We start from the raw sequence: 24,462 nt of genomic DNA on the forward strand, positions 1-24,462 counted from the left end.
ACAAGATGGACACTAGAGAGATCCTCAAACTTGGGAGTTACACACAATCAAAGGATTTATCTAAGTGCGCTTGTCAGTTTAGACTTCAATGGGGATTTTTGTAATGACAGTGTAAAAGTGCTTATGCAATCTTGAGACTTATTGGGGAGACAAAAGATTTCCCTTTATATGTTTCCATATGTCAAAGAAAAATTATATTTTTCAAAGTTTTTCAAAACATTTTCTTTTCAACACCTTTTCATTTTCAAAAATCATTATTAACAAACAAATCATGTTTTGCATAACAAGGAAAGGTAAGAGAAGTGAAAATGAAAAAATTGATAGGCAAAGTTTGTTTTTATTCAAGAATGGTAGCTTACAAGTGATAAAAGTTCCATGGAGTGTTACATTTTGAAGATGGCAATATGAAAAGGTTTACATTGAATCCAATAACCACTACTATCCCTAATAACTAAGATTTTCTCAAAAAAATTCTTCTGACAAGAGCAACTGGATTGACCTTCAACTTTGATTCTTTAGTAATGGTAAACACCATTTGATATAGTCAAATTGCTTTTGTCTCTAATTTTTGCCTGGACTGCCCTTTCGGGCTTTCAATCCACCGAGATGCTCTTTTTTTCCTAAGCCTCCCTTTCGGGTTTCAACTTAGCTAGCTTCCATTTTTTTATTTTTACCCCTAACTTTTGCCTGGATCTCCTTCATATGTTATGATCCACCGGGATACCCATTTTTTCCTAAGTCGCCTTTTCAGGTTTTTGACTTAGTAGGTTTTATTTAGACATAATATTTTTTGACCGCATCAGAGTTCACAGAGTGTGCAAGCTCTTCACCATCCATAGTTATGAGAATCAAGGAACCTCCTGAGAATTCTTTCTTCACAACATATGGGCCTTCATAGTTGAGACTCTACTTTCCACACATATCCTTGTGTACTGGCAAGATCTTCTTGAGTACGAGATTTCCTTCTTTGAATTCATAAAGACATACTTTTTTTTGTCAAACACCCTCTTGATCTGCTTCTGGTACAATTGACCATGGCACATAACATTCATTCTCTTCTCATTAATGAGGTTCAATTGGTCATATCTATTATAGATCCATTCAGCTTCCACTAGCTTGGTCTCCATCAGGACTCTCAAAGGTGGTATCTCTACTTCAATTTGGAGAAGTGAATTCATCCCATACACTAGAGAGAAACGGGTTTCCCCTGTTGAAGTGAAAATTGAGGTTTTGTATCCATGCAAAGCAAGGGGTAACATTTCATACCAGTCTTTGTAAGTTTTCACCATCTTTTGCAGGATTTTCTTGATATTCTTACTTTCGGCTTCAACAGATCCATTCATCTGTGGACAATACAGAGAAGAGTTGTGATGTTCAATCTTGAAGGTCTCACACATCTCTTTCATTGTTTTAATGTTCAGGTTTTTCCCATTATACGTGATGATTCTGCTTGGAACTTCATAGTGACAAATAATTTGGTTCTTGATGAAGTGGGCAACCACTTGTTTCGTCACGTTGGCGTAGGAGGCAACTTCTACCCATTTGGGAATTAGTCAATTGCAACCAAGATGAAACGGTGACCATTGGAAGCTTTAGGCTCAATTGCCCTGATCATGTCAATGCCCCACATTAAGAAAGGCCAAGGTGATGATAAAAGATTCAACAGTGTCAGAGACACGTGCACCTTGTCAGCATAGATTTGACATTTGTGACATTTTCTGGCATAGTTGAAAGAATCAGAATCCATGGTCAATGATCAGTCACGATTTTCATTAGGTTTTCGTTACTGATCCGACAAGAAACCGAGGATTTTGAGATACTGTGCAAGTATTTTGGTACTTTTGAAGTCAATTTTAATTCCTGTATGATATTTTAGCATTTCCATTCATTGTCATGTTTACTTTATATTTTCGTGATTTTATACGTAGGATGTTTTTGTTTTTGTCCAACGGGTTCAGGTGGAAGAACTGAGGAACTCGGAGCAAGACAATGCGGAATTTCGGCTAGCGAAGGAATGAAAAATATTCAGTACATGAGGCCTGACACGGCCACCCGTGTCACCTAACACGGGCCGTGTCAAGCAGAAGGAGGATAGCAGAAGAAACACCAGCCTAACACGGCCCGTGTCAGACCTTTCCCCATCCGTGTCACTCCTCCATGGGCGTGTCAAGCTAAGCAGTGAGCTGACACGACCAGCCATGTCAGCTGACACGGGCCGTGTCAGCCCAGACCCATAATTTCCCTTTTTTCTAGGCTTTCTATATCGGGCTTTTGAGGATATTGGTGGCGTTATACACCTCTTGGTTGGAATTGTCACTATATAAGGGAACATTCTACCAAATAAAATAGCATCTTGGAACTAGGCAAACACCAGAATTGTCGAGCAATCAAGTATTACAGAGATCAAGGAATTCGGAGAGCGGGAGGTTTTCATGAGCGGAAACGATTGAATATCCAAGTCATCCAATTACTTGTAATGTGTAATTTTTATCTTGCATTCATTTTGAACAATATGAGTAGCTAAACCCCCCAATGCTAGGGGGTGTCCCTGATTTAGAATTGTAATGACTTTGAGTTTACATTTGCATTTATAATATTATTCTAACGGTAACCTTTTGATGTGTTTAATGCTTTCTCTTTCGGACCAATCGAGATTGTTCTACGGTTATCAATTAGGCTGGACCGCCATTGGTAAGGTTTTCATAAGGTTACTCTGCAGTAGATATCACCTAGGACTAGGGATACCCTATATGAATCAGAGCATTCTTGATATAATAAAGCTTAACTTCACCATAATTGCCTATGGACATAGAAATTAGGGTAGAATAATTAAAGGTTTTCTTACCAAGGACTTGGGAGAAAAAACCCTTAAGAACTGGTAGTAATTGATATTTGTTGATGCAATATTGACTCAGAGTTGTTACAGGGATAAATCATACACCTTCCCTGACATTGTTCCTCTTACCTTGCAAACCCTTATTTTTTATCATTATTTTCTTTTGCCTTTATTTTTATAATTTTGAATTTAAAAACCCCAATTATAATTTTTGTTTAATTGAACGATGAATTGAACTCAATATTAACGTGCAGTCCTTGAGATCGACATTCGGGGAATTTCCCTTTTATTACTATAATAGGCAAAATAGTACACTTGCTATTTTTCCGATCATGTTTTTGGCGCCATTGCCCGGGAGTGCCAAAATATAGAGTTTAATTTTAAAAATAAATTAAAATTGTGTTGCTTTGCAATAAAATTATTTTTCTGTCATTTATAATTTACTAATTTGTGTATGCGAGAAGAACCCGCAGTTGAATTTCTTTTTGACGCAGAAATCGAGAGGGCCCTTTACCGAAGACGCAGGAACGCAAGAGTGAATTCCAAAGAAGAGAGTACCTCTGATCACTCTGAATTCAAAGAACCAATGGCTGATAATCCTCTGATTCCACCTCCTCCACCTCCGGAAAGACTCCTAGGGGACTATGGAGGTGCAAACGCACCGGGTGGTCGACTGACCATTGTCAACCAACCGGTAAATGTGATGAATTTTCAACTACATCCTAGCACAATCAATCAATTGGAAAGAAAACCTTTCACTGGAAAGGTTAATGAAGATGCCAACAAAGACCTACAAAGATTTCTGACCATGAGCACCACTTTGAAAATTGATAGCCATACTGATGAAGCAAAAAAATTAAGAATGTTCCCGTTCACTTTAGCTGAAGATGCAAGAGAATGGTTCTACTCTCTCCCCGTCGGCAGTATCACATAATGGGAAGAGATGGAAACTGCATTCTTAAATGAGTACTTTCCAGCATCAGTATTCCTGAGGAAAAGGTATGAAATCCTTAATTTCAAACAAAAGGATGGTGAATCGTTGGGAGATGCCTACAAATGTTTCAAGAGGGTCTTAGTAGCGTGTCCAACTCATAACATGGATCATACTGAACAAATGCAGATGTTCGTTAACGGACTAAAAATAAAAACAAAATAGTTGATCGATACAGCAGCTGGTGGCTCAACAAATTTATCAACAACCACCGATATTAAAAAGATTATTGAAGCAATATCGGCTAATGAGCATCTAGAATTATACGATAGGTGTACTAGTCACCCGAAAGGGGTAATTGATCTAAAATTGGAAGCAAATAAAATTCTTCTGGAAGACACAGTTGTTGCCGAAGTAGAAAAGAAATTAAAAGCTATGAATATAGGTACTCAACAAATAGCTCAAGTCCAGCCAGCTCAGGCTAGAACTTGTGAAATATGTAATGGACCTCATCACACGGTTTATTACTTTACTACTCCCTAACAAATTGAAGAGATCAAATTCCTAAAGAAGAATAATCCCTACTCCAACACTTACAACTCAGGTTGGAAGAATTATCCTAATTTCTCCTGGAAGGATCAGATAGGGAATGTTCTGTAACATGGTACAGGTCAATATCAAACTCAGTATCAACAACAGCCACCTAAAAAGGCAGAATGGGAGATCTCCATTGAGAAATTAGCCGCCCATAACATGCAGTTTCAAGAAGAAACTAGAACCAATCAGAAAAACACCATTGCCTCCATAAAAAATCTTGAAGTCCAAATGGGTCAGATAGGACAATAGTTATCTTCAAATTCTCAAGCTCTGGGCACCCTACCCAATGGTACGATAACAAATCTATGGGAACATAACAATGTTTACGATGTCGTAACCAGAAGTTGGAAGTCAACGGAAGAAAACAGTATGGAGGAAGATGGATTGTTAGAAGTGGATTTAGAAATCAAGGAAACCAAGGACCAAGATGAAGAAGTAGTACTGCTACCTTTAAAGGATAAAGGAAAAGTTCCTAAACCAGTCATCAAACTTCCTTACCCTCCGAGATAGAAGAAGAAAGATCAACATGAAAAAAAAAATTGAGAGGTTCCTAGAAATGTTCAAAAAGCTTGAAATAAATATCCCTTTTTATGAGGCATTAGAACAAATGCCAATATATGCCAAGTTCATCAAAGACATCATCTCCAAAAAGCACTCCACTGATATAGACCCGATCATCCTGACTGAAACATGTAGTGCCATTCTTCAAGGTATGAAAACCCCAATGAAAAAGAAAGATAGGGGATCGATTACTATTCCATGCACTATTGGTGATAGAAAATTCAAGAAGGCTTTGATTGACTTAGGAGAAAGTGTGAGCTTGATGCCATTATCCATCTACAAGAAATTGGGCATTGGCACCGTTCAAGATACTCGGATGACACTTCAGTTTGTTGATCGCTCTGTTAGGCGACCATATGGGATTGTGGAAGACGTTCTGGTAAAGATTGACAAGTTTGTTTTCCCAGTTGACTTCGTCATTCTGGAAATGCCCGAAGATGAGGAGATTCCTCTCATATTGGGAAGATCATTCTTGGAGACATAACGATGCATGATAGACCTAGAGGAAGGAACAATGACCCTCAAAGTCTATGATGAAGAGCTAAAGATAGATGTGCGAAAGACAATGCAATACAAAGATGATATTGGCACAAGCCACACTGTAGAGATGATAGATCAGGTAATTGCTTAAGAAATTGAAAATAAAATGGCCCAATCATCGTTAGAACGTGTTTTGAATCTATCAATTTTTGAAAGTAATGAAGATGAGGGTAACTCTGAGGTGCTCGCTATGATGGAAAAGTAACCTGAATGGATTAGATCTAAACCACATCGGTGGGAAGATTTAAGACCACCTCCACCATCAGATATCACTCAAGAACCCAAAACAGGGGCAGATCTGAAACAGCTAATAGCAAATATGAAGTACGTATTTCTAGATACTGAGAAAAAATGCCTAGCTATTATTAACGCCAGTCTACAAAGTGTCCAAGAAGCAGAACTCATTCAAGTTCTAAAAAAATACAAGGGCGCAATCGGATGGGCAATCGAGGATTTGAAAGGTATAAGCCCGACAGTTTGCATGCACAAGATCTTAATGAAAGATGATCACAAGCCGATGGTGAAACCACAACAAAGACTTAACCCAGCCATGAAAGAAGTGGTACGCAATGAGGTTGTAAAATTTTTGGATGCATGATTAATTTACCCTATCTCCGACAGCTCATAGGTATGTCCAGTCCATGTGGTACCAAAAAAAGCGGGCACTACGGTGATTAAAAATGAGAAGAATGAGTTAATTCCAACCAGAACTGTTACAGGTTGGAGAATGTGCATCAACTACATGAGACTGAACATGGAAACACGAAAAGACCACTTTTTGTTACCATTCATTGATCAAATGTATGAAAGGTTAGCCGGTCATGACTACTATTATTTACTCGATGGGTACTCGGGATACAATCAGATTATGGTTGCCCCTGAAGATCAAGAGAAGACTGCCTTCACATGCCCCTATGGTGTTTTCGCTTACAAAAGAATGCCATTTGGTTTGTGCAACGCACCTGCCACTTTTCAAAGGTGTATGACATCAATCTTTGCTGACATGATCGAAAAGCATATGGAAGTATTTATGGATGACTTTTCAGTATTCGGTTCTTCATTTGATAAATATTTAACTAACTTGTCACTTGTGTTAGAAAGATGCCAGCAGACAAATTTGATCCTGAATTGGGAGAAGTTCCATTTCATGGTACATGAAGGGATAGTATTGGGACACAATATTTCCAATCAAGGCATCAAAGTGGACATAGCAAAAGTGGAGGTAATAGATAATTTACCACCATCAGTGAATGAAAAAGGCATATGAATCTTCTTGAGACATGCGGGGTTCTACCGCAAGTTCATAAGAGATTTCTCCAAGATCCCAAAACCACTAACTAGCCTACTGATGAAAGACATACCGTTTCTTTTTGACAAAGAATGCAGGGAAGCCTTCGAGACCCTGAAGAAGGAACTAGTGTCTACCCCCATAGTTATTGCCCCTGATTGGTCTCTCCCTTTTGAGATCATGTGCGATGCAAGTGATAATGTAGTAGGGGCAGTATTAGGGCAACGAAAGGAGAAGCTTCTGCATGTGATCTACTATGCAAGTCACGTATTAAACCCCGCTCAAATGAATTATTCAACCACCGAGAAAGAGCTCATTGTTGTTGTTTATGCTTTTGATAAGTTTCGGTCCAATTTTTTGGGGTCAAAGATAATTGTGTATACTGACCATGCAACTTTAAAATATCTTTTTGCCAAACAGGAATCAAAACCGAGGTTTCTAAGATGGATCCTACTGCTACAAGAGTCCGACCTGGAAATCAGATACAAAAAAGGGAGTGAAAACACGGTTGTAGATCACTTGTCTCGGATGACTCTGATACAAGAAACAGAATAAACACACCCCATCAGAGATGAGTTTATCGACGAACGTATCCTAGCCGTTACGAATATCCCTTGGTTCGCAGATTATGTGAATTTTATGGTAGGTTGACTAATACCTGATGATTTTGATTCTAACCAAAGGAAAAAGTTTTTGCATGATTGCAGGTTTTATGTGTGGGACGATCCGTTCTTGGACAAAAAGGGAATAGATGGGCTGGTGAGGAGATGTGTCCCGGAGGAAGAACAAAGGGACATCCTCAAAGCTTGTCACAACTCAGAACATGGAGGACACTTTAGCGGAGATAGAACCGCAACAAAAGTCCTCCAGTCTGGACTGTACTGACCTACACTGTTCAGAGATGTACAAGGCATGGTTAAAGAATGTGACATATGTCAGAGGACAGGTAATATATCAAAGAGAAATCAGATGCCTCAGAATGCCATGTTGGAGGTAGAACTGTTCGATGTGTGGGGAATAGACTTTATGGGACCCTTCCCACCGTCCTTTGGGAAGTAGTACATTCTGGTGAAAGTTGACTATGTGTCAAAATGGGTGGAAGCAGTAGCATTACCCACGAATGATGCTAAAGTGGTGATCAATTTCCTAAAGAATTATATCTTTGCTCGGTTTGGGGTACCAAGAGCCCTAATTAGTGACGAAGGTACCCACTTTCTGAACAAGCTGATGGAGAATATGTTAAGGAAATACAATGTAAAGCATAAAATCTCCACACCGTACCATCCTCAAACAAGTGGACAGGTTGAAGTATCGAATCGGCAGTTGAAGCAGATTCTGGAAAAGACAGTTAACGTGTCACAAAAGGATTGGCTGATCAAGCTAGAGGATGCGCTATGGGCATACCGAACAACGTTCAAAACCCCCAATAGGTATCCCCCCCGTACCAACTAGTCTACGGTAAAGCTTGTCATTTGTCGCTCGAACTCGAGCACAGGGAATTATGGGCTACCAAATTTCTCAACTATGATATTTCCAAAGAGGGGAAATCCATGATTCTTCAATTATAAGAGCTAGAAGAATTTAGAAATCAAGCGTATGAGAATGCCAAGATATACAAAGAACAAACCAAAACATGACACGATCGGCACATTCAGAAGAAAGAACTTCAGGAATGGCAACTGGTATTATTATTTAATTCTAGGTTGAAGTTGTTCCTGGGCAAACTAAGGTCGAGATGGTCGGGAGCCTTTATGATACAAAAGGTATTTCCGCATGGAGCCATTGAACTGAGAAACCCGATAAACGGGGACACGTTTACGGTAAATGGGCAGAGAGTCAAACCGTACCTACAAGACCAGGCGGGTGGTCTGATAGACAAAGTCCGTCTAAATTGAAAAGAGGAAGGATCATCGAGCCATGCGACGTTAAACGAGGCGCTGGCAACCCACGCAATTTTAATTTTAATTAGTGTGTGTATGTTTGTAGGTTTACACAGGAGCTCTACAAAGGAGGGGAAAATCACTTTAATAATTGTATAAGACATGACGAACAAAAGAACGCTACCGGAAGATAAACGGAAGGAAAGATCCAAAAAACAGTCAATTTTGCAGTCTGACACGGGTGTCCGTGTCAGGATCTTGGACAGACAAGTGGAAGAAGTAAAAACACTGGCCTGACACGACCACCCGTGTCAGCTGACACGAGACGTGTCAGGAGCACTGAAGGTTGAATGCTTTTTGGGCGTGGCAGTGGCCTGAAACGGCCACCCGTGTCAGATGACATAGGCCGTGTCAGGAGCACTGAAGGTTTTATTCTTTTTGGGACGTGGCAGTGGCCTGACACGGGCGGCCGTGTCAGCTGGCACGACCCGTGTCAGGAAGACGGAATATTTTTTTTTTAAAAATGTAATTTTTGTGGGACCTGCCATTTTAATTACCACTTAACCACGCCTCACCCACCTTTCTCCCTCCTCATTAATCAGATTCTAACCATAAATATCACTTTCTCTCTCATAAACTTCATCCTTCTCACTCTTTCTCTCTAAAACTCTTGCCAAACCTCTATTAAACCTCCCCCCTAAAAGCTTCCATAACTACCACTTTCATTACCTTATCGAAATAACACCCTTTACAACTATTACTCCATTCTTCACCCTCGTTCTAACCACGGTTTCAGAATCTTTTAACTCCATATATCAAAATTTTCATTTTTTTTGCAGGTCCAAAATGCCCTCGAGGAGAATTTTAACCGGAAAGCAACAAATAGCTGAAATGTCAAGGTCACGGAAGCGACCCAATAGAAACCTAAATCCGCACAACATTCTATTAGACAATTCAGAACAGGAAAAAAGGTATCAAGTCCACCAGAAACGAAAGCTCACACCTACCAGGTATATGTGCGAGCACACTTTGAACGCTTTAGGGCTAAAAATTAAAGTGGACAGGATGTTCCACGTATTAGGGATATTGGAGTTTATGAGCCTTGAAGCGCCGACATATGAGCGCATCACTCTCGAATTCTTAAGCACGCTGGAATTCCAACTCAAAAAGAGATGGATTGACACCACCAGGTACTATTTTGGGACTTTACTTTTCCGTCTGTTCAATAACTATCATGAATTGTCTGTGGAAGAATTGGCAAGGATACTCCGACTCCCGTTGTACGGACCGGGAGCGGCCCTAGATGGGTTTTCGCCAAAAGACCTCTGGATTGCCATCACGGGGAGGATAAATTACACCTCCAAGGGTGCTAAAGCCTCCGAAATCCAGAACCCATGCTTCCGCTATGCCCAGAAGGGTTTGGTTTACACCCTGTTCGGACGGGGTGATAACACAGATGTAAAAACTCAGCGAGAGTTATTTTTTATGTACTCGATGGCGCAAGACAAAACCATCAATGTAGCTTCCTTTGCATCTGATTATCTTGACAGGGTTGGTCGAGCGGACTCTAGAGGCATCTCCGTTAGAGGCATGATCACCCAAATTGCTGAACATTTTGGGTATCAGGCGGTTTTACTTGAAGACACTCCTGTTGTCGGTAAAACTAAAATTGACATGTCAACTCTGATACAACAAGGTATGACTATTGTTGCTCCCAGTTATTATTTTGTTCTCATTCATAAACGATTTATTATGGCTCTTCCGGATCCGGAAAGAGTTAGTATTACTGATTGTGCAAACTGGCTATATGTAAGTGCTGACTCCGACACTAAGGAAGGCCACGAAGCTGAGCACTTTGCTACAGGTGAGCAGTTTGCAGGTGACCATGTGGATGCAATAGAAGCAGAAGAGGAGGAACCTCTGGAACAATTTGTACCCCCACCTCCAGAGTCTGCCCAGCAGGATGCAGGATCCTATTCCTGATCCACCCACCAATGGACCTGGGTACAAACTGAGCTCGGCGACTTAAGGACTGAGCAAACACAACAGGGTATCAAGCAGGCGCGACAGGGGGCAATTTTGTATGAAATGAGCCTCATGATGCGGCAATTGATGCTACATTTTCCACACCCACCTCCTTAGTAGAGTATTGTGAGTTTCCTCCTTCTCCCTTGTTCACAAACATTGAGGCCAATGTTTGGTTCAAGTGTGGGGGAGAGCTTATGTTATTATTTTCAGTATTTTGTTACTTTTCTAATAATTTTATAATTTTACATTATTACGGTTTTATATTTGTTTTTTCTGTTTTAGGGTATAATATGCTGCAAGTGTTTCAGGTCTATGGTTTTATTGTGAAATTAGTAATGATCACGAGTTGGAGTGGTTGAAATGATCACTCCACTTACCATTGCTTGTTGTGAAGGATCTTCCCAGGAAGTCGACACTGCTAAAGAAGAAAGATCGGATGCAACGTATACAACTTAACCAACATAAGTGCCATGTGCATTCCGAAGTAAGGAAGAAGTTGCACCATACTAGAGGTACTGTGGATGTTGTCAAGCTTTACCTAACAGGGTGAGTCATAAAAAGCCAAACACATTGATCATCATGAGCGATATTCAGGTATGTCTTTATCACTCTAAATTTGCGTAGATTCTCTGGGATTGTCACTGCATATCTACACACACACTGAGGCACGTTGTTTGAATATAACCTTGAGCCTTTCTAGCCTTCTCGATAAGTCTATCCATTGTAAACCCCATTTGAGCCTGTATCCATTGTTTTTTAACCCCGTAAATGTACCCCGCGGCCAAAATACTTCCTTACCCTGTTCGGAGTCAAGTTGATATTATTAAGTTGTGTTGAAATTCTAAGTTTAGGGTAAGACCCCATAAGTTTCAAAAGCCAAGGTGAGTGTGAAAAAAAAAGCACTTGTTTCCCATTTTGTTTGGAATATCCACACCATAACCCAAGCCCTGTTACAACCCGATAGACCTCAAAAAGTGTGTGTTGGGTGTAGGCAATATGAAAGGAGAAACTATTCAAACTTATGAGTCGGTATTGCATATTCTGAGTTATGAGTGAAAACACGTTAACCCCGAGAGACTTGGTGAGAATGTGATATAAGATGACAGGTGAAACGGTACCTCGAAGTGGAAGTACGACGGAAAACTCACAAGGAAAAGCATGAACTATAAAAGGAAGAGTGAAGGCATTAACGAATGATCTCAGCAGTGTCACGAAAAAATAAAGAATCTTGGGGAGTGACACGCCGTGTCATCTGAAATATTACTTGAGGACAAACAATGAGCTAAGTTTGGGGTTGTGATCAATCACCATTTTCATTAGGTTTTCTTTACTGATCCGACAAGAAACCGAGGATTTTGAGACACTATGCAAGCATTTTGGTACTTTTAAAGTCAATTTTAATTCCCGTATGATATTTTAGCATTTCCATTCATTGTCATGTTTACTTTATATTTTCGTGATTTTATGCGTAGGATGTCTGTGTTTTTGTCCAACAGGTCCAGGTGGAAGAATCGAGGAACTCGGAGCGAGACAATGCGGAATTCCAGCAAGCGAAGGAATGAAAAATATTCAGTACATGAGGCCTGACATGGCCACCCGTGTCACCTAACACGGCCACTCGTGTCACCTGACATGGGTTGTGTCAGGCAGAAGGAGGATATCAGAAGAAATAGCAACCTAACACGGTCGGTCGTGTCAGTTGACACGGCCCGTGTCAGGCTTTTCCCCAGTCGTGTCACTCCTCCATGGGCGTGTCAAGCTAAGTAGTGAGCTGACACATCCACCCGTGTCAGCTGACATGGGCTGTGTCATCCTAGGCCCATAAGTTCTCTTTTTTTCGGGCTTTCTATCATCGGGCTTTTGAGGATATTGGTGGAGTTGTACACCTTTTGCTTGGAATTTTCGCTATATAAGGGAACCTTCTACCAAACAAAAAAGCATCTTGGAACGAGCCAAACACCAAAATTGTCAAGCAATCAAGTATTACAGAGATCAAGGAATTCGGAGAGCGGAAGGTTTTCATGAGCGGAAGCGATTAAAGATTCAAGTCATCCAATTATTTGTAATGTGTAATTTTTATCTTGCATTCGTTTTGAAAAATATGAGTAGCTAAACCCCCAAATGCTAGGGGGTGTCCCTGGTTTAGAATTGTAATAACTTTGAGTTTACATTTGCATTTATAATATTATTCTTACGGTAAACTTTTGATGTGTTTAATTCTTTCTCTTTTGGACCAATCGAGATTGTTCTATGGTTATCAATTAGGCTGGACCGCCATTGGTAAGGTTTTCATAAGGTTACTCTGCAGTAGATATCACTTAATACTAGGGATACCCTGTATGAATCAGAGCATTCTTGATATAATAAAGCTTAACTTCACCCTAATTGCCTATGGACATAGAAATTAGGGTAGAATGATTAAAGGTTTTCTCACCAAGGACTTGGGAGAAAATACCCTTGAGAACTGGTAGTAATTGATATTCGTTGATGCAGTAGTGACTCAGAGTTGTTACAGGGATAAATCATACACCTTCCCTGGCATTGTTCCTCTTACCTTGCAAACCCTTATTTTTCATCATTATTTTCTTTTGCCTTTATTTTTATAATTTTGAATTTAAAAACCCCAATTATAATTTTTGTTTAATTGAATGATGAATTGAACTCAATATTAACTTGCAGTCCTTGAGGTCGACATTCAGGGAATTTCCCCTTTATTACTAATAGGCAAAATAATACACTTGTAATTTTTTCGATCGGTCAACCAATAATAACCAGCTCTCAAGATCTTCCTAGACATGACATGTACATTGGCATGAGTTCCAAATGATGCTTCATGAATCTCTTTGATCAACATGTCTGCTTCGTATCTGTCTACGCATCTGAGCAGAACCATGTCATAGTTTCTTTTATATAGCACCTTGTTGCTAAGGAAGAATTTGGATGCCAACCTCCTCAAAGTCTTCTTATCTAGGGTTGTTGCATTCACTGGGTATTCTTGATTTTGCAAGTAGTTCTTGATATCATAGAACCATGGTTTCTCATTAGTTTCTTCTTCAACCAATAGACAATAGGCTAGCGCAGTTTTCTGCTCAATTATGATGAGTGGTGCCTCATTGAGAAATCTGACTTGGAACATAGAGGCTAACATAGCCAAAGCATCTGCTATCTGATTTTCTGCTATCGGAACACGATGAAGGTTGATTTCATCAAAGTACTTTATCAATTCTACAATGTGGGCACGATATGAAATTAACTTCTCATCACGAGATTCCTATTCGCCTTTGACTTGGTAGATCATAAAGGTTAAGTGTCCATATACTTCAAGGACCTTGATTCGGGTGTCAAAATTGCAGCTTCAATACCCAAGATACATGCTTCATACTTTACAAGGTTGTTGGTACATTCAAAACACAATCTTGCTATGAAAGAAGTATACCCACCATTGGGATTCATCAACTCAGCTCTATGCAATTGGAGAAATCATCAAACATCATCTTCCAACAGGAACCTAGCTCGGGACCTTCATCTAGGCTTGGAGTTTTCACAATCTTTCACCAACATAATGTCTTCATCTGGGAAATCAAACTTCAATGGCTCATAGTCTTCAACAGGATGATTAGCGAGGTAGTTAGACAAAACACTTCCTTTGATAGATTTCTGGGTTACGTACTGGATGTCGTATTCAGATAACAACATGTGCCAACAGGCAAGTCTTTTAGTCAAAGAAGGATTCACAAATATATAATTTATTGGATCCATTTTAGAGATCAACAAAGTAGTGTGACAGATCATATACTGCCTAAGACGTCTGCCAGCCCATGCTAAAGCATAACAAGTTTTCTCTAAAAGTGAATATCTGCTTTCACAGTCAGTAAACTTCTTGCTAAAGTAGTAAATGACATGTTCTTTCTTTCCAGTTTCATCATGTTGACCTAGTATGCAACCCATGGATCCTTCGAGCACAGTCAAATACATGAAGAGAGGCTTCTCTGGAATGGGTGGAATCAAGATAGGAGGTTCTTTCAAATAACCTTTAATCTTCTCAAAAGCTTGATGACAATCATAATTCCATTCAATTGCTTGATCCTTTCAGAGCAATTTGAATATAGACTCACATGTAGCAGTCATGTTGGAGATAAACCTGGAAATGCAGTTCAATCTTCCAAGAAAACCTCTAACTTGCTTTTTAGTTTGTGGATCTGGCATTTCTTGTATCGCTCTGACCGTGTCTGGGTCTACTTCAATTCCTCGTTGACTAACAAGGAAACCAAGTAACTTCCCCGATCGGACCCCAAATGTACACTTAGCTGGATTCAGACGCAATCTGAATTTTCTAAGGCGCTCAAATAGTTTCAACAAATGGTCCAAATGATCCTCCTCACTCTGTGATTTGGAAATCATATTGTCCACATAAACCTCAATCTCCTTATGCATCATGTCATGAAAGAGGGTGACCATCTCCCTTTGATAGGTTACCCATGCGTTCTTGAGACCAAAAGGCATAACCTTGTAGTAGTAAGTTCCCCATCGTGAGATGAACGTGGTCTTTTCCATGTCATTGGGATCCATCTTGATATGATTATAACTTGAAAACCATCCATGAAGTAGAAAATAGAAAACCTAACAGTGTTATCAACCAAGGTGTCAATATGCGGGAGAGGGAAATCGTCTTTCGAACTAGCTTTGTTCAAATCCCTATAGTCCACGCACATTTTGACCTTGCCATCCTTTTTAGGTACTGGCACAATGTTAGCTACCCATTGAGGGTACTTTGAAACTGTGAGGAAGCCAACATCAAAATGTCTTTTAATCTCTATTTGAATCTTCAAAGCCATGTCTGATCTTGTTCTTCAGAGTTTCTGTTTTACTGACGGATAATCTGGTCGGAGTTGTAATTTGTGAACAATAATGTCTTCGCTTCCTCGGTGCCAAGGTTGATTGTCTCTCCCTACTCTTGATGTGGTTGGAGATTTGTATACTCGTACTTAACCAATCCTACCAGTTCGTCAGGAACATCACAATCTTCCTCACCCTTTTCTTCAGCTTGGTAGATGGGTGAATCAAAGTTAGGAGTGAAAGTAGAGTCATTGGATTTAACAAGGTTTTCTTTTATTTTGCATGTTTAAATGATTTTCTTTTATTAAAAGTAAAAAAAAACAAAGGAATGCAAGAGGAAAATGATTTTTATTTTAATGGTTTTGAAAGATTGCCATTTTCCTTTAAAAGTGAAAGAGAAAGAGTAGTAAATGAACAAACAGGAATTTAACAAAATGCCTTAATTGATATAATCTTGAAAATGCAAAGGTGGCCCTACAGAATAGTCTAATAGCTTTGGGCATAGCTATGGAATTTTGAAAACAACAAAGAAAAACAACAAATTACTTTGACAAAGGAAACATCTCTGGGATTTCAATCGCCTTCCAATTGTTCAAAGCCACATCACACTGGTACACCAGGATGCTCAAGCCTTTATCTTCAAGATCTTCATCAATAGCATTGACTTGATATGTAGTGCTGACAAACACTTCTTGGATAGTTTTCGGACGTCCTTTGATGGAGGTTGATGCTCCCTTCTTAGAATTAGTTGGTTTGTAACCTAACCCATAATGGTCCAGCTTTATTTTGACGTCAATAACATCTCCCCAACCTCCGGGAATTCCTTCATCAATGTTTCATCTTGCTTTCTTCCATGATGCAAAAGATGGAATACCCTTCCCCTTTGGTTCTTCGACTTCCATAAGGATAACGCTGGCTATTTCAATAGCTTGGAAAGAAGTTTCCATAGCATCCTTATCAGCCTCAATGTAACTGAACGAAGAGAGGTGGCTTACCATAATATCTTCCTCACCGAACATAATCACCAACTTATCATCAATAACAAATTTCATTTTTTGGTGCAAGGTGGAAGTCACGGCCCCAGCGACATGAATCCACGACCTTCCAAGCAAACAACTATAATTTGGATTGATGTCCATAACCTGAAAAGTAATTTCAAACACATGTGGACCAATCAAGATTGGAAGCTCCACTTCCCCTATGACGGTCCTCCTCGATCCATCAAATGCCTTGACAATTAATGCGTTTGGCCTTATCTCAGCCCCTTGATATGCCAACTTAGCAAGCGTCCTCTTAGGTAAAACATTCAAAGAGGAGCCAGTGTCCACAAGGACTCTTGTTAGGGTATCTTCTTTATGTGCAAAGCACGGTTATGGTCTTGGCCATCCTTCATCAAATCTTCTCTACTGAAGCTGAGATGGTTGCATGCTGTAATGTTGGAAATGACCCCATCAAATTAATCAATAATAATGTCGTGAGTGACATGAGCCTGAGCTAACAATTTCTGCAAGGCACTCCTATAAGTTGGAGAACTCATGAGAAGAGACAAAATGGATATCTTTGAAGGAGTTTGATGCAGGTGATCAATAATCTTGTAATCACTCTTCTTGATAATCCTTAGAAATTCAGTATCTTCATCAGTTGGGATCACCCATTTGCCTTTGTCGGTAACAGTGGTGGTGGTTTGTTTCGGTGGAATTGGCGAAGCCACGTTGAACTGAGGGGTATAAATGCGACAACTACGGGTCATTCTACTTCCCACTGCTATATGATTGCTTGTAATCTTTAGACCTTCTTTCTCAGACCTTTGGTTAACCACAACCGTATCATACTTCCAAGGAACTGCTTTAGTATTCTCAAAAGGAAAAGACCTAGGCCTTTGGACAACCACTGGCTTAGGCATATTGAAGACTAGTTCAACTGATTCTGGAATGTTGAAAATTAGTAAAGTCTGGAATGTTGAATACATGCTCTGGCATGTTGAAGACTGGTGTTATAATACTTGACTCAGGTAGATTGAAGATGGGTTCAATCACTGCTACCTCATTCTTTTTCATACGACTGCTTACTTGCAACACACCTTGGTTAATCAATTATTGAATATCCTTTCGAACAATTTCACATCCTTTAGGACCAATAATACATCTTTCACAACTCTTGTGGCAATTCTTCAAAAAACCCGCCTCCACTAACGTTGCATGAAAATCTCTGAGCGGAGTCTTGATTTTGGCTGCATCAAGAATCAGACTTTTATCAGGCTCATCATCAATATGCTATCGAAATACCCATGAGTGGGCAAAGGATTATATTTGACATTTGAACCAGTATCCCCAAATAAAAGAATCTTTTTCTCAATCAATTCCCTCACAATATGCTTTAAGGTATAACAACATTCCAAATCATGCTCTGGGGCACCTTCATGGAACAAATAATATGCATTGGGATTGCGATATGATGGGAGAGGGTCTGGTGGAGGTCCCAAAGGTCTTGGAACAACTAACCCTTTCTTCAACAATGACAGATATAATTCAGTGTAAGACATAGGAATTTGAGGAATCAGAGGTTTTCCACCTTATCTTCTATTTTGAAATGGAGCATTTTGGCGCGGAGCTGGAGTCCTTTGTTGATAAGCTGGAGCGTTGGGCGCTTGTTGATAAGTTGGAGCGTTGGGTGTTGTTTGAAAGATTAGAACTACTTGAGTCGACTGATACACTAGGACTTGTTGATTGAAAGTTGGTGTAATAGCTGCTACATACGGATGTTGAGCAAACTGTGGTTATTGAACATACTTTTGTTGAGAAAAAGATTGTTGCTTTTTACAAGGCTAATTCTTTCTTCTACTACTCATCATTGCATTTGTTTCTCCTTCCTTTTTCTTATGGAAACTGCTAGAGAATTTCTTGGTATTGTTGTTGTTGTTGTTGGAATTACTAGCTACAATACTCATCTTTCCATTTTAAAGCCAAGTTCCACTTTGATACCCATGGCCACCAAGTCATGAAAACTTGCAGTCACGCTTCCCACCATCCTTTTAAAAAATTATGGTCGCACTGTGTCGACGAACCAATCTGCCAATTCTTTTTCAGTTAATGGAGGTTCCACTTGAGATGCAGCTCTCTCCACCTTTGTGCATATTCTTTAAAGGATTTAGGATCTTTTTGGGACATGCTCAACAATCGCCTTCTATCAGGAGCTAGATCCATGTTGTACTTGTATTGTTTGATGAAAGCATCATACGAATCTTTGAAACAACGGATGCACGTCTGGTCAAGGGTCAAGTACCATTTGGAAGAGGCACCTTTCAAACTGTCTTGGAAATAGTGGATCATGAGTTTGTCATTGTCCGCGTGAGTTACCATCTTTCTATAGTACATGATGAGATGACTTTTGGTACAAGTAGCTCCTTCGTATTGATCAAGCTTGGGTGTCTTGAATTTTGCGGGGATCACCAATCTAGATACAAGGCACATTTCTCTAGCAGGAGCACCAAAGACCTGATCACCTTCCATTGCTCTCATCCTTTTCTCAATAGTTTCAACATTTTCTCTCATCTTTTCATGTATTTCATCACCTTCTTCAAAAATATAAGGTATATCATACACTTGTTGATAATCATTGAAGTACGATTGAACTCGAGTTTGCATGGCAGTGGGTGCAAAAGTGGGAATCACTTGATTAACTTCAATAGTTAGTCAAACTATGTGCTGGGTGGACTGTCCTTGAGGAGGAGGCACAAAACCTTAAGGAAGACCAAAGGGAGTCCAAGTTTCTGGAGTAGTAACTGCTGGCTGAGGATTAATCACCGGATTGACGATCTCATAAACAATTGTGGGTTGAGTATCCATCTTTGCACGCATTACTTGCAACATCTCCATAATTTGACCTATATTCCCACGTAGATCTGTAAGTTGTTCATTGACTCTTTCCATCTCTTGCTCTTACTTGACCATTCTACGTCAGGCTTAAGCTCTGGTGTTGTACTGGTTGAGGGTCTCAGTGTGGAAACTGGAGAGGAGATAAAGGGAATGAGTTTTGAGGAAAAAAATGCTAGTGTAATGAAATATGCATGAATGCAATGAAAATGAAAATGTTAAAAGTTTCAAGGATCTTAAGAGATAATTATGAACATTAAAAGGAAAATAACAATGGCTAAAAGAAACTCATTTCATCAATCAAAGAGAGTTACAAAGTTTGAGTACACTTTCAAAATTTCTAAACAAAGCTACATAAAAGCTAAACAAAGTACTAATGAAATTCCCCTAGTAGCCTCAAGTTAAGCGTCTTAGTTTGTTCTTCCATCTCATCCTTCTCAAGCACAAGCTTGTCCATGATCAACTTCCATGAAGTATCTGACTGAACGCCATAGGAAAATAAATCCTCTTGAACCTTCCTCTTCTTGTTAGAGAGATATTCTTCATTCTTCATCTTCAACTTCCTTTTAAGTTCTTCATCCTCATTGTTGATGATTTGATACTTGTTCTTCCAAGCGTCCCTTTCTCGTTGTGTTTTAGTCAAAGAAATCTTCATCTTTTCTGCATTAGTCATGAAGATATAGGCAGGCTCTTGGCGAGGATAAGGAATTTTCAAGCTGATGGCCCTATCTTGCACCCATTTAAGATAAGGTTCTAAGGAGACACAATTTGTCTTCCCTAAAACTTTCTTTTCTAGCTTATGAACATGGCGCCAAGCATGCACAATCTTCTCTTTGAGCGCTTTGCAATCTTCACATTCCTTAAAGAACAAACCCTCCAAGTGAATATTCTTTGTCTTATCTCTCATTGGATAACCGAGTTTACGACGAGCTAGGATTGGGTTGTAACTGATGCCTCCTTTTGTACCAAGAAAAAGTACATTAGAAAATGCTCCACAACTATCAATGATACTAACTCCATCATAGCCACGACTATACCAAACAATATCTGAATGTGAGCGATATAATCTTCTGTGACCATAAAAGACCATCCTTAAGATCCCAAAACTCATGAGACCTAGGCAAGTGAGAAATAAACCACTTGTACAACATAGGCACGTAACATGTAATCATTCCTCCGCTATAAGAATTCCTTATATGAACAGAATGATAGGCATCGGCAAGCAAAGTAGGAACTAGATTTCCTATTAAGAAGATCTTGATGGCATCCATGGCAACGAAGTTATCAAAACTAGGAAAGAGGAACAATCCATAGACAAGTAGAGCAAAAACAGCCTCAAACGCATCCACGCTCCTCATTCTAGAAAAATACCAAGCTTTGTTCATTAGAAACTTAGCTGTCAAGCCAAACATTTTTCCTTTTCTGGTCATGTGATCCCTGATCTCTGGAATTTTCAAGTGAGTAGCTTTTGCAATGTCTTGATCTTTGGGATCTTCCTCCAAACCAGAAAATTTTGAAGGTTGTCCACTTACTTGGTGGCATTGGTAGCACAACTATCATCCACAACCAAGTTGGGAAAAATTTATAGTTGCTTTTCTATGGAGTTTTAAGATAGAACACAAAGATGTGTTACCTCTATTAGAAGATCAATACAATGAGAACTTTAATGAAAATGTTTTTAATTGGGATTTTATTTCCTCTACAACATACTAAAAGTCCTAGGGTGGCAAGTAAGATCATTTCCTTATTTGGCTATGTTGTTAAGGATTCATGGCTACTTCTAGTATTGTCCAAAGAATTCTTATTGGAACCTCAACAAAATTGTATCCATATTTAAAGTTATTTAGATGGATTTTATTGTGGTATTTCTGAGAAAATTATAAAATATTTCATTATTAGTATCCAATTGATATCACCCAACCATGCTTCATATCTTGGCTTATCTACTCAAAAGGAGATGTTATAAAATACTTGTAATTTTGAGTTTTTTCAGTTGAAAATGATGATTCCCATAAGGAGAGATATATAACTGGATGATAAAATCAAGTTGCATAATTGTGTCATACACCAATGTGGTGATGAACAATTAATTGTCAGAAGGGATTCCAAGTTATTAGATGTTGCCTCTATGTATCCTATTGTGAAGTATGATGGGAATATTCAAATCCTTCTAATTCATGGTCTCCTGGAAATTTTCAATATAAATTTATTTGTTGTTCATATAAAGTCATACTTTTGGGATTCATACAAACTTGTTCAAAAAAGGGACTTAGTCCTTGTTATGAGTGAGATTAACCATTGCACAATTGCTATACTATTGAATATGTTCCTTGATCTAAATATCATTTATGGTCCTTATTATTTTTCATGTGTCATAGGGGTCTTACACTACAAACAATGGGATTTAGGGGGTGGAGTGAAACCCGTTGTCTGAGAAAGATGTTAAGGTCTTCTATGATAAGGCAAAGGAGATTTTGATAAAACAAACCTCTTAAAAACTACATCCATTGATCTATTAGACATAACATTTTTATGCATGAGCCTTTAGACTCTTTGTAATAATCTAAGGCCTTTGGTGCTAGGAAATGATATGAAAGCATGTTGATTGTCAGATCATACTTTCTCATGTTTGACCACTTTACTTAAAGTGAATTTGAGAGCTTCCTTTCCCATACTAAAACCTCAAATTCTTAGTCCCACCAATGGAGAAACCAGATTCAATTCCACACATTCATGTTTCCATCCTTTCCAGCTGTACACCCAAACATATGTTGGCCTAAGTATTGATCTCCCTTTCATCGGGTTATTTAAGAAACTCACAGACACCACTTTCTTCACAAATACTCTGACCCACCTAAATATATCAAATAGGATATCCCTAACAAGGTCATGTCTGTATTTGAATCCTAGAAGCTCCTAATAATGAATCACGTGTTCCCAAAATGTATCCAAACACGTCTTACGACAAATAGGAAAAACATCATCAATAGGAAATAAGGGAATCATAAGGCGATATCTAAGAGTATTATAATACTCTATCTGTGACATATCTTGGTCTAGCCATTCAATAAGAATATAAAGGATAAAATCTCGAGCATGTGTTGCTTCCATACAAATAAAAATTTCTTTCAATCTTGTGGTGATATCAAACTTTACGTCCATGCCCTGAACATTTTTACTAAAAATAGCTCTCGCCAAAGCATGTTATGCTTTAGGATGGATGACGTGTTGCTAGTAAAACTGCTAAGGTAAAAATATGGAATCATGGTCGTAAGACTATCAAAAGATATATCAAAGTTCGAGTCTATGTCGTGTACCCCACTGTCTCTCAATATAAGATCTTGTAACTCCCAAGATTATTCCCAAGAAGCCACAAAGTCATATGAGGCAGTCTCGACTTCCGAGTATGAACCCAATCCCTAAACTCCAATTGGTAAAGAAGTCACTCTCCATTTAAGGTCACTAAATAAAGGACCTCCACCAACCACAATATCTTTATTCACCCTTTGACAATCTTTAATAAACCAAATAGCTTCGTTCTTCATTTGATTAGGTTGACATGTTCTGAGGCCAGCAAATAGTTTGGTGATACCTATGCAAGATTGAAGTAGAAGAATCTCACTCTGAGGATCTCTTAGTTGTGGCAGAAGATGCATTAAATCAATTAACTTAACATTTATCTTCATGAAAAATCTGTCAATAAAGCTTCCATCTCAACCAACATCCTCACCAAGAAACATCATCCTCTCAATGTTCGAAGGTAATAACACCTACGAAGTTTAATACCTTCGCACGAAGGACAAAAGATCACACTCTAGTGAGTATTCAATTCAAGACCAAATTCGGGACCTATCTCCTAAATAATGTCAAAAGCTATATCCATGTCCTCTGAATAGCCTATAATGGCCCCATCATCAAGATACTATGAATGAAGAAGAAGCATATAATTGTATTTAATCTAATGAATGAGTTGGTGTAGCACAAGAGCAAAAAAGAGTGGCCTTAACAGGACACCATTTTGCACTTCAATGGATGACATAATGTCTTCATCTCCAAGGTACAACCTCGTTGTATGGCCATGAAAAAACTCAATCCATAAAGAAAGAGATGGACATCCCACCCCCACCTCGCGCAGAAGGGCAAACCAATCTACCATGTTTAAAGCATTCGAGAAATCTACCATGTGAATAGCATAAGAACCATCTCCAATGTTTCTTGCTTAACACCATGTTGGTAGAGTGAAAAACGGCCTTATCACAACCTAATACCCCCCTCTATAAACTAGAAGTCGTTGAAATATTGTGGTACATCTTTACAGACCCCTTTCATAACATCCCTGTATACCAACCACCTCCCAATAGACCCCATAGAAATTCATCGTAATCATTCATTAGGCTTTAATAATAGTGTCAAAGGTGTAGAGGCAACAAACTCTGCTAAGCTCATCAGACATCTTCCTCTCATCCATAAGTTGACAACTAGAGTGATTGCATATAAATGATATCTTCCCACAACAAAACCTTAACCACACAATGCATCTAACATATGTTGAGCTTGCAAACCATCTCTACCATATGATGTCATTTTGGGAAATGATTTAATGCACATAAAGATGATATTAACTTCATTCTGTATAGGAGCTTTGGAAAGCAATGTGGTCGGCATGGAGGGAGGTGGTCTATACATGCGCTTAGCCTCCAAAACCTTCATTGTATATCCATTATAGGGAGCCACCCCTAATGTTTCTAACACTTTCATAGCAATTGTTAAGTGGACATCTATACCTTATGGAGGCACTGCTTGACATTAGAGATTATATTTTCATCTTTGTACCCAATATGAACTCCCTAGTGGCCCAAATTATCTTCCTAACACACTGCCAACTAAATTGGAAAGACCATCTGTGTGTCTCCACGTAGTTAAGAACTCTAACATGTGTTGTTGTTGCAAGATCACCTATAAAGTGTAGCAAAGAAGAAATAACAACTGGACCCAAGCACCTACAGATCCCGACTCGACAACCAACTTTTAAAGAGCCTCTCTAATGCTTGAGAGAAAGAAATTCGGTCCTTAAGAGTTATAATCTTTACGCT

General features: G+C 39.1%; 2 protein-coding genes across 2 annotated transcripts; one reads left to right on the top strand and one right to left on the bottom strand.

Moving 5' to 3' along the window:
* The first annotated feature begins 4,920 nt into the window (after positions 1-4,920).
* LOC127101747 (uncharacterized) lies at positions 4,921-5,409 on the top strand. The gene has a single exon (XM_051039194.1). It carries the CDS (start codon positions 4,921-4,923, stop codon positions 5,407-5,409), a length of 489 nt encoding a protein of 162 aa, XP_050895151.1.
* A 14,333-nt stretch (positions 5,410-19,742) lies between these two features.
* LOC127101748 (uncharacterized) lies at positions 19,743-20,727 on the bottom strand. The gene is made up of 2 exons (XM_051039195.1): positions 20,507-20,727; positions 19,743-20,400 (listed from the first exon to the last, which is right to left on the bottom strand). The coding sequence occupies exons 1-2, from the start codon at positions 20,725-20,727 to the stop codon at positions 19,743-19,745; spliced, it is 879 nt and encodes a 292-aa protein (XP_050895152.1).
* Between the last annotated feature and the right edge of the window lie 3,735 nt (positions 20,728-24,462).

Source organism: Lathyrus oleraceus, chromosome 7 (assembly GCF_024323335.1).
Source record: "Lathyrus oleraceus cultivar Zhongwan6 chromosome 7, CAAS_Psat_ZW6_1.0, whole genome shotgun sequence".
Classification (NCBI taxonomy): Eukaryota; Viridiplantae; Streptophyta; class Magnoliopsida; order Fabales; family Fabaceae; genus Lathyrus; species Lathyrus oleraceus.